This window comes from Astyanax mexicanus, chromosome 23, assembly GCF_023375975.1.
Source record: "Astyanax mexicanus isolate ESR-SI-001 chromosome 23, AstMex3_surface, whole genome shotgun sequence".
Taxonomy (NCBI): Eukaryota; Metazoa; Chordata; class Actinopteri; order Characiformes; family Acestrorhamphidae; genus Astyanax; species Astyanax mexicanus.
In genome coordinates, this window is record NC_064430.1 from 7,951,266 (window position 1) to 7,963,524 (window position 12,259).

Here is a 12,259-nt window from a genome sequence, read left to right on the forward strand (position 1 = left end):
CTCTCTCTCAGCTCTCTCTCTCAGAGCATCTCTCTCTCTCTCTCTCAGCCTCTCTCTCTCAGAGCATCTCTCTTTCAGCATCTCTCTCTTTTAGCATCTCTCTCTCTTAGCATCTCTCTCAGCATCTCTCCCTCTTCAGCCTCTCTCTCTCTTTCTCTCTCTCTCAGCATCTCAGCCTTTCTCTCTTACAGCATCTATCTCTCTCCTCTGTTTTTCTCCGAGACCCAGAAGGACGGGATGCTGATGGGAGAGCAGCGCGCGGACTCCGCCGTGCCCACGGCGTGCGACATATCGAGGCGCGAGCGCTCCTGAGCGTCCCCCTCCCCCCGTCCCGCGCCCCCGGTTTTCCCGCAGCCTTGCCGCGCGCGCAGAGCCCCGTCCGCCCGGGGTTAGCCCCCCAGCCGACGAAAAGATGGCCGCCATGAAGATGCTCACCATCTCGGGGCTGTTCCTGGCGTTCTCCGCGCTCTGCCTGCTGGCCATGGCTATCTGCACCGACTACTGGTACGAGACAGACGCGCGGCGCCACCGCGAGCGCTGCAAGAACTACGCCAGCAAGCGGAACGACCCGGGCTACATCTACATCTCCAACCACAACCTGCCGCTCCGCATGCCCGCCCCGGACCCCGCCGCCAGCCACGACCCGGGGCCGGCACCGGCACCGCGACAGAAGCGGCACCTCACTGTCGCGGCGTCGGCAATGGAGTCTCACTGCAGCCGCCAGTTCAACTCCACCGTCTCCGGGCTGTGGAGGAGGTGCCACCGCGAGGGCTTCGACCTGGAGACTGACGAACTTATTTACAGAGGTGAGGAATGAGGTATCATGAGGTATCAGGTGTGAGGGGGTTCTATCAGGTCAGGATTTTATATTGGCATAAGATACAGCTGAGCTACACTCTTAAATATACTGGCATCATCCATCCACACCTTGATCTTGCTTATTTTTGGCTACCATCATATGTGTACATCAGCCTCCTTCCCTATTACCAGCTTATTTGTGCATCTATAGTAAGATCCATGATTTGGACATGCATTCCATGTTAAAAAAAAAAAAAAAGGAAATGCGAATTTGAAACATTTGCAGCAGGATTGTTATCGGCTTAAGCTACAACTGGGCTACGCTAGGAGGCTCTTCAAGGAACCAACCTTAAAACAACCATAAAAGCCATGATTGGGGTTCCACCAAGGGCTTAAGAAGCTTTCATCAATCCATCCACACCTTGATCTTGCTTCTTTTGGCTACCACCATATGTGTACATCAGCCTCCTTCTTATAACCAGCATGTTTGTGCATCTTCAGGAAGGTCCATGATTTGGACATGTATTCCAAGTAAAGAAATGTAAATGCAGATTGGTTGCATTTGCAGTAGGGGTGTAGAATACACAACTGCACAATACTAATAATGCACTCCATATATCTCCATATATCCAGTACTGCAGTAAAACAAATGATACTGAAAAGGTTTAAGGAGCTTTCATTCATCCATCCACACCTTGATCTTGATTATTTTTGGCTGCCACCATATGTGTACAGCAGCCTATTTGCTCTCACCAGCTTGTTTGTGCATCTTCAGTAAGGTCCATGATTTGAACATGTCTTCCACTGATTTCTCCTTCAGCAGTCATTAAGATTATGCTTAATCCAGTAGAGAGAAATCTAAATGCAAAGATTGCTATTGGCTAAAGCTACAGCTGGGCTGCACCCCTAAATAGTCTGGCTAATAAACCTGAGGAACCAACCTTAGAAGAACTACAAAACCCATGCTTGTGATTCCACAGTGGGCTTCTAATCAGGTTGGTGCACCTTTTTGGCCACCATATGTGTTCACCAACTTCCTTTATACTACCAAAGTATTTGCATCATGATTGTTATTGGCTAAAATTCTAAATAGGTTGAGGAACGTGTCATCCATTTAGATCTTGATTTTGCTTCTTTTTGTTTACCATATGTATACATCAGTCTTTCTCCTGATACCAGCTTGATTGTGCATCTGTAGTAGGGTCCATAATTTGGACATGTCTTCCATGTATTTCCTTCCATTTCACTTTAGCAGCCTTCTAGACCTTTTAAGCTTATGACTAATTAATTTGACATAAATATAGCCTAAATACACAATGTAAAGTGTTTGAATTAGGGTTGTTTCCAATCTCTAAAGCCACAGTTACACTACTAATAGACTGGCAAATAAACCTGTTTGCAAAGGTTATATAAAACCATGCTTTTGATTTTCCAGTGGGCTTAAGTCAGACTCCAGATCTTGCTCTTCTATGTCTACCATATGTGCACATTATCCTGCTTCCATGTGATTCGGACATGTCTTGAACTTCCACATAGCTTCCTTCTAGCACTGCCTGAGGAAACATCGAGGAGACGTTTAACATAAAACATTTGACATAAATGTAAACACAAATTTGTAGCGCTCAAGTCAGTGTTCTAATTGGTTAAAGCTCCAGCTGGCTAGCAGGAATTAAAACGTAGAAGAAACATAAAATAATTCCCCAGTGCGCTTTCATCCATACAAATCTTGATTTTGTTCTTCTTTAGCTATCATATTTGTACACCAGCCTGCTTCCTATTACCAGCTTTCTTGTTCATCTACAGTAGGGTCCATGATTTGGAGACGTCTTCTATGTATTTCCACTTCAGCAGCCTTCTAAACACTGCTTGAGGAAACATCTCACTCGGAGAAACAGCTAAATCCCAGTTTACCCACATCTCATTTAAAATAGCCAAACTCTCAAGCTCTAGTAATCTCATGCTTAATTCATTGGACATAAATGTAAATGCAGTGTGGAAGTCAGGGTTGTTATTGGATGCATGTACAGCTAGCTCTACCCTTAAATAGACTGGATAATAAGCCTGCTGGCAAAGGTTCTTGTAGGATACAAACCCTAGAAGAACCATAAAAACATGTTTTAATACCAGCTTGGGGACTGTTTGATTCATGTTACCCAGGCCTTGCCCCTCATTTGCCACCCAATGTGTACACCAGCGTGCTTTCCTGTAACCAGCTTGTTTGGGCATCTATAGTAGGGTCAATGATTTGGACTTGAACTTCCACTTCAGTAGCCTTATAATATATTGATATCTCAATATATTTTATTGTATAATTTCAATTGTATCGTATCAATACACAGCATCAGAAACATAGGCGCTCTAAACTTCCTAAGACTCACCCATTATTCTGACTTACTAAAGGTACTGCTCCACATGGTGGCGCCAATCAAATGAATAGAATAAACCTACGGTGAAGAATATTGTTTGTCAAATCCATAGTTCCCAGGATTTAGCCTAATTATTTAGGTTTTATTTATTTATTATTAAAATATTATTATTTATTTTATCCTCTTCAGTAACTCAAATGTCATGAAGTATCGTAATATCTTCTCTTGTGAGTATCACAGAATCACAGTATTGAGTATTGTGATATCGCCGTAATCATGGGCAATGTATCGTGGTATCATGTTGTGAGATGCCCTGTGATTCCCATCCCTACTGTTGAAACCACTTGAACCCCTATGAGTTTATTACTAATTACTAATCCTTAATGTCGAACCTACTGTCCATTATTTGGTATTTCTTGGGTTTAATATATTTAGTGGAATCCTGCAGGGTTCTATTCTGGGACCTCTTAAGCTGATGTTAATCTTGACAGTAATTTAAGTTTTGAGACTGTCAAACTGTGGGCCTACATATACAAAGTCTAAAGGTTGAATAAAGCTCCAAGAAAATGTTTTTTTTACAAGGGTTCTTTAAAAAGAACCACAAAAGAACCATAAAAACCCCATTTGATTCTTCAAGGGCTTATGTCGCGTCAGTGTGTCTTCTGGGCTCTTGCTTGAAGAAACATCTCACTTATGGTAACAGACAGTAAACCTACCCCATCTTAACCGTGTCTCACTTAAAATAGCACACTTATCAAGCTCTATTAAGGCCATGTTTTATTAATTTGACGTAAATGTGAAGAGCAACAAAGTCAGTGTCACAAATGGAACATCCCATTGCTTAGACTCTCTTAACTTTGTGGTCTGTGTAGTCTATGATGCTGAATCCCAGCTAAGAGCAGCTCAAGGCGAACACAGCTCAACGCTTGCAATATCAGTTCTTCGATCGTTTGATCGAGAGCTTTTGCTTCTGTTAGGAATCTGTGAGCTAATGAATTATAATGGGCTAATGGCTCACATGTCTCTAGAGGAGGAAGAGAAAGAGGAAGAAAGGGTGAATTATTTATAAGCGTGACAGAAGGAGTCTACATGGGGAAATCACAGAGCACCAACCTCCAGACCTTGAGGAGAGATGTTGGGCTACTTTATGTTCAGACTGCAGGCAAATCAGATTTATTTCATCAGTTCAGATCTGTTGAAATGACTTTCTGCACTGTTATTTGCAAGTAATTGAATCAGATTTGTGTGTCCAGACTTCACAAGCATATATTGTCGCTGTCCAATGAAATACATATATCCCCCCCCAAAAAAACTGAAAAAAAAAAACAAAATAATCAGTGTAAAAACAGTTGATTTCAGGTAAATTTGGAGATCTCTATTGGTCCATTGATTATGAAGTTTGGACAGTTTGTGTGTTCAAATGTTGTAGTAGACCAAAAATCAACAAAGGTGGAGATACTTGATTTTCATTGGACAGCAACAATATGCATGGGTTGCTATTGAGGTCAGCGTAAATGACTAACCTTTGCAGCTCTTCTTGGACCCCCACACTTCCGTCACTCTGGATTTGATGGGGTTATTGTTTGTCATGTTGTAAGTGACGTAAAAAAATGTTTAAATCTGATTTGAGCTGCCTGATTGAGACGCATCTATACAAATCTGATTGTAATTGCATTTAAAAACAATTCAAAATGTGCTTTTTTATCCAATTTGCATTACATGTGGTTTCTATCTTTCCAGACTATCAAAAATCAATCTGAGCACAATCTTTTGATGTGCAGAAAATTAGATTTGGGATATACAGTAGCCCCAAGAATTGAGATGTAGAGCAGTGGGACTGTGTTCTCTGAGATGATGGAGCTCCATCCAGTATTTCTGAAATGAGCTGGGGAGTTAGATATTATGAGACACCATTACAGACAACAAATACAATTGTGCATTGATATTAGCAGTAGGAATCACACAATATGATATAATAAAGATTACGGGTGTGACGAGACACTAACATCACGAGACGAGACGATACACGATACTGAGTTCACGAGAACGAGACGAGATTTTAAAATAACATTTTTAAGAAAACGTCAAAAATGAAAAATGGCTTGAAAACTAGAGTTTTATTTGACAAAATCATATAACGCAAACTTAACAGACTGGTTTCTATCACACAATGATTTTATAAGAAATAGAAATAAGAATAAGAATAAAAAATAAAAATAAAACATTTCTAGGTCTTATATAGTGCAAACAATAAGTGCAAACCACAAACAGTCATATTAAGACTATGGTTTGTTTTTCTTCTTCTCCCAAATCTCCTAAAATACTGTTTATTGTTTCCACTGGAAAGCCAAAATGCAGCCAAACATACAACTTAAAAAGGGGGTGTGCAGCCTATGCGTGATAAATTTCCTCTCAGGAGAAACAGCCAATCAGCTTGCTGGTTTTGCGGAGCGCGGTGGGCTTGTAATGACAGAACCTCCACCCCCTCCACCCCTGGAGCGCTGATTCTACGTTTGCGTACACCACAAACAGTATGTAGTTGCACTCCTGCTGTTTTGCCAGATCCCGCTTAAAAAGTCCACACTAACCTATTTTTTTCCCGCGAGACAGGTTAAAGCTTGACGAGAAATATCATCACGTAATCTCGCGAGATCTCGTGCCACGAGATCTCGTCACACCCTTAATAAAGATATCTTAATACTATGTCTGTTAGCTGAGGTATCAGAGCTAGGGATCTGGTGCTTTCCACTAAGTGCACTTGCTGTTTGAAAAGAGGTTCTGTATTAGGAAAGTTCCTCACTACTAAATATTCCACAGCCAACTGTCAGTGATATTATAACACAGTGGAAGACACTGTGAACGACAGTGACTCTGTCAGTGTAAAATAACAGAGCGGGGTCAGCGGATGCTGAGGAGCATAGTGCACAGAGTTCACCAACTTTCGGCAGAGTCACTACACTAATCACTACACACCTCCAAACTTAATGTAGCTTCAGATTAGTTCATCACTACACACCTCCAAACTTCATGTAGCTTCAGAGTTCATCACTACACACCTCCAAACTACATGTAGCTTCAGATTAGTTCATCATCACTACACACCTCCAGACTTCATGTAGCTTCAGAACAGTTCATCACTGCACACCTCCAAACTTCATGTAGCTTCAGATTAGATCATCACTACACACCTCCAAACTTCATGTAGCTTCAGAGTTCATCATCACTACACACCTCCAAACTTTATGTAGTTTCAGAGTTTATCATCACTACACACCTCCAAACTTTATGTAGTTTCAGAGTTTATCACTACACACCTCCAAACTTTATGTAGCTTCAGAGTTCATCACTACACACCTCCAAACTTTATGTAGCTTCAGAGTTCATCACTACACACCTCCAAACTTTATGTAGCTTCAGAGTTCATCACTACACACCTCCAAACTTTATGTAGCTTCAGAGTTCATCACTACACACCTCCAAACTTTATGTAGCTTCAGAAATCATCACTACACACCTCCAAACTTCATGTAGCTTCAGAGTTCATCACTACACACCTCCAAACTTCATGTAGCTTCAGAGTTCATCACTACACACCTCCAAACTTCATGTAGCTTCAGAGTTCATCACTACACACCTCCAAACTTCATGTAGCTTCAGATTAGTTCATCATCACTACACACCTCCAGACTTCATGTAGCTTCAGAACAGTTCATCACTACACACCTCAAAAACTACATGTAGCTTCAGAACAGTTCATCACTACTCACCTCCAAACTTCATGTAGCTTCAGAGTTCATCACTACACACCTCCAAACTTCATGTAGCTTCAGAGTTCATCCCTACACACCTCCAAACTTTATGTAGCTTCAGAGTTCATCATCACTACACACCTCCAAACTTCATGTAGCTTCAGAGTTCATCATCACTACACACCTCCAAACTTCATGTAGCTTCAGAGTTCATCATCACTACACACCTCCAAACTACATGTAGCTTCAGAGTTCATCATCACTTCACACCTCCAAACTTCATGTAGCTTCAGAGTTCATCATCACTACACACCTCCAAACTTTATGTAGTTTCAGAGTTTATCATCACTACACACCTCCAAACTTTATGTAGTTTCAGAGTTTATCACTACACACCTCCAAACTTCATGTAGCTTCAGTGTTCATCACTACACACCTTCAAACTTCATGTAGCTTCAGAGTTCATCACTACACACCTCCAAACTTCATGTAGCTTCAGTGTTCATCACTACACACCTCCAAACGTCATGTAGCTTCAGAGTTCATCACTACACACCTCCAAACTTCATGTAGCTTCAGTGTTCATCACTACACACCTCCAAACGTCATGTAGCTTCAGAGTTCATCACTACACTCCTCCAAACTTCATGTAGCTTCAGATTAGATCAAGAAAAGTAGAGCGTAGAGAGACTCATGGAATGGAGAGTTTCCATTACAAAGCAGCACGGATACATTTAATACATTTATTTTACTACAATTCTCAAAACATAGAGAGTATATTTTTAATATCATGCCATATAAGATTATTCACATCTCATAAAACCTCCCGTATTTTTCCCATTTTTGTTTCTGGTGTCATGCAGCGCTGATATAATGGACACAAATGTCATTAGTGCACTTCTTTGGTGGAAAAAGAAAGACATAGGGATCTGGGCCTTTTAATACCGTTTATACTTCCTTTCCCACATCCTGTCTTCAGGGATATTCTTACCCTCTGCAGCCTGGCTCATGCTGGCCTCCAGGTTGCATGTTGCACGCTTGGCGGTTTCTTCATCAATAATTTGTCTATTGGGTTTCCCTGGTGCCTCTAAGTGGCTGTATATATGTTATAAATGATGAAACTGTGACAAAGCAGTCCATCCAGTCTGTCTGAGGACCAGCTATAAGCCAGGGTTACATTTCCGCCTGATTTATGGCTTAGCTGTCTCTTGTAGCATGTTGATCCTGTGGATTGATCTAGAAGCTTTTTGGGTATGGATTAAATGCTATTGTGTTGTTATCTGATTAGGGCTTTAAAGTATGTTGGATGATGCTGAAGTTCAAGATCAAGTAGAGCTGGACATTAATTTGCTATCAATATATATATATATATATATACAGTACAGGTCAAAAGTTTGGATACACCTTCTATTTTTCAATGCTTTTTCTTTATTTTCATGATTAATATATTTACATTGTAGATTCTCACTGAAGGCACAAAAACTATGAATGAACACATGTGGAGTTTTATACTTAACAAAAAAGGTGAAATAACTAAAAAAAAAAAAAGTTATATTCTAGTTTCTTCAAAATAGCCACTCTTTGCTCTGATTACTGCTTTGCACACTCTTGGCATCATTCTCTCAAAGAGTTCAAGAGGTGGCCACCTGAAATGGTTTTCCAACAGTCTTGAAGGAAGGAGTTCCCAGAGGTGTTTATTAGCACTTGTTGCCCCTTTGCCTTCTTCACTCTGTGGTCCAGCTCACCCCAAACCATCTGGATTGTGTTCAAGTACATAAATAGTTCATAGTTTTGATGCTTCAGTGAGAATCTACAATGTAAATAGTCATGAAAATAAAGAAAACAAACAGAAAAAGAGAAGGTGTGTCCAAACTTTTGGCCTGTACTGTATATATTGCAATAAAATTGTTATAAACACATTTTTGATATTTCAATATCAATATCAACCCACTTAAGGACAGTATTAAGATAGCAGCTACATTACAGTGTTTTAAGCATCATAAGTAAAGATCAGTGAGAATTCCAGCTCAGAAAAAAAAATTAACACCATCACTAACTTGCTTCAAGCCCGCCGAAACCGACTGTTAGCATCATGGCTAACCTGCTCTATGGGTGGGAATCACAGGGCATAATAAAGGACATTTAAATATTGTGATTTGGAGACTATGGTCAGACATCTTAACTTTATTAATATTTGCATCTCAAATGAAGATGGATATCCTGAAAATATCATCTGATATGTGTAACTGTCTCTTATGAAGTTTTAGTTCATTTTTATAAGAATAAATGTACATCAAACTATTAAAACATTTCACAAAATTGAATATATTGTAAAATAAATGTTGGCCATATGGTCTAACCCTTTAGAGAAACCAGAAACAGAACCAGGCCAAGACTGAAGTGTATTGAGTTGAATTGGGTTGGGTTGGTTTGAGTTAGGTTGAGTTGGGATGAGTTAGGTTGGGTTGGGTTGAGTTAAGTTAAGTTGAGTTGAGTTGGGTTGAAGTGAATTGAGTTGAGTTGGGTTGAGTTGGGTTGAGTTGGGTTGAAGTGAATTGAGTTGAGTTGAGTTGGGTTGGGTTGAGTTGAGTTGGGTTGAAGTGAGTTGAGTTGGGTTGGGTTGAGTTGGGCTGAGTTGAGTTGAGCTGAGTTGAGTTGGGTTGAGTTCAGTTGAGTTGGGTTGAGTCGGGTTGAGTTGAGTTGAGTTGAGCTGAGTTGAGTTGAGTTGAGTTGAGTTGAGTTGAGTTGGGTTGAGTTCAGTTGAGTTGGGTTGAGTCGGGTTGAAGTGAGTTGAGATTAAAGCTAAAGGAAATGTTCTGGTAGCAGTTTGGCATTAAGCTCTCAGTTATGTAGAGCTATGCTGGAGAAGGTGTGAAGGAGATGAGGTTCACTTGTACTGTGGAGAAAACTATATATAGCTCAGATATTTGAGTGTTATCAGCACACTTTCCACTGTGAGTGAACGTGAATATCATTGCTGTTTAAACTAAACCATGTACAGTATCAGCAGTAGATTAACTGTAGCATTGGGATTAGGGGTGGGCGATATGGCCCTAATATAATATTACGATATTTTTGCGATAATGATATTCTTGGGGATATGACAAAACATTCAATTAAAACATAAATATTTCAAGAATACCTTACTGCAACAAAATTCAAATTAAATTTTAATATTGTATAAAATATAATATGGCACACCCCTAACTGAGATATAAAAAAACAAGAATTTTCATCAGATTTATAACAGAAGTCAATGATCCAGAATGTCGTGATACTAATACTACACTGCAAATATCTAAATATATATCCAGATAATCTATATAACACTATAATCTGTCTCTAGTAGATATATAATGGGAAATGAGAACAGTGTGAATTTTCCTTTTGCTAAAAACAGCAAAAAAGTAGTACCCTGATGTGATAATTAGGGGTGTGTGATATGGCACGATATTTTAGGATATAATATCGTTCGCGATATTCAAAAAAGTTGCCGATATTATTGCGTACGATACGATATGGCACACCACTAATTGTGATACATCTGTTCAGGGCTAATTCTAACATCTGATACATGTTTAAAACTTGGGGCTGCTGTAAATTCAATTGGATTATCTTTTGTGTAAAATCTATTTTACCAGTCCCAAGTGTGCTCTGGAGTGATGCGCTTGTAGTGAGAACGTGATCCGGTCTTGATCCGACCTAGATATTAAATATACTCCTTTTTTTGAGCTGAACTGCTGATGAGGTGCAGTTTATTCTGATATATTAGCCGGATAATGCTAATTACCACAGCTATGAACAAATACTTTTCCATGCATCTCCATGCTGTTTACATGCACCGTGTGTGCTGTGTTCACTACTTGTGGTACTTATGTTCACTACTCGCACTACTTATGAGAGCATAAACAGCACTCGAACACACCCACAAGAAACAAATATGGGGCAACACGAGCGATTTGCCCCCTGCCAATGTGAATAAAGGGTTACCCAAAACCAGAATTTTTTAAAAACATAGGTTTTGTCTGCATTTTTACAAATATCTTCGTCCACACCAGCACAGAACACAGTACAGATTAATATTAAAACCCATGTTGAATAAAATAACTAATAGGTGTACAGCTGAAAAACAGCAGGATTTGAAATATCTGAACGCAGTGCAAGGCGCCTCTGAAAAGTTCGAGTAAAATTAAATTTTTGATGTAAACATGTTATTAATCTGCAAATCACAGAGGCAACAGAAACATTCAAGGAGCTGTCCATATTATAATCCATAATTAATTAATGGTATTATCTTATTTAGGAGTATTTTATCCTCTTCAGAAACACAGATGCCGTGAAATATCATAGATAATTGTCTTCTGATCACAGTATGATCGCTATCATAGGCAACATACCGTGTTAAAATCGTATTGTGAGATGCCCTGTAACTCCCATCCCTACGAGCTAATTGAGAGGTGATGTTTGTTTGTGAGTATTAGCTGTAGCATATGGTCAGATGGCATGAAGTCTTAGTAGGCGTCTCATGTTTAGGATTCTCTAGAAATGACTCATAACTTGTTTTATTTTATTTTTCAAAGCCAGAGGACAGACTGTCTCATGCTCTTAATGTTTCTGAACTGCCCTTGGCTTCATATTCACAGCATCGCAGCTCAGTGAATAAACCACTCTTTACATGAATACATTCAGTGATCTGTTTATACAGTAATACACTGTATGTCCAAATATTTTTTTTTTATATTATTGAATGCATTTAGCTACTTTTAAGCTGCACCCATTGCCTACAGGAACAAGCTTGTCTAGTCCCTGTAGAGAAGTATTGCCAATAGAATAGACTCTAAAATCTCTGAACCAGATACAAACAGGAAGCTAATGTGCTATGTGCTAGCAGGATATGAAGCCCCAGCATTGAGCTGTGAAGCAGTGAGAGGACCTGTGTTCTCTGAAATGATGGTGCTCCATCCAGTACTTTTGGATAGCATGAGTTGGATGGTTGGGTAGTTGGAAAGTTGGCTAGTTGGATGTCTGGATGGTTGAATAGTTGGGAACTTGGGTAGTTGGATGTTTGGGTTGGATATTTCATGATTGGGTAGTTAGGATGGTTGGATATTTGGATGGTTGGGTAGTTGGAAAGTTGGATGGTTGAATTGTTGGGTGGTTGAAAAGTTGGCTAGTTGGATGGTTGAAAAGTTGGGTTGTTGCATGATTGTATAGTTGGAAAGTTGTATACTTGGGTGGTTGGATGGTTAGGTGGTTGGAAAGTTGGCTAGTTGGATGGTTGAAAAGTTGGGTAGTTGAATGATTGTATAGTTGGAAAGTTGTATACTTGGGTGGTTGGATGGTTGG

The 12,259-nt window shown here is 39.8% G+C and overlaps 1 protein-coding gene across 1 annotated transcript in view; it reads left to right on the plus strand.

Moving 5' to 3' along the window:
• The window catches only part of tmem276b (transmembrane protein 276b), a 29,969-nt gene continuing 17,710 nt past the window's right edge, over positions 1-12,259 (plus strand). The window contains exon 1 of the mRNA XM_007246902.4: positions 1-806. Within this exon, the coding sequence (XP_007246964.3) occupies positions 413-806 (394 nt within the window). The 5' untranslated portion in view covers positions 1-412. The remainder of the gene's footprint in view (positions 807-12,259) is intronic.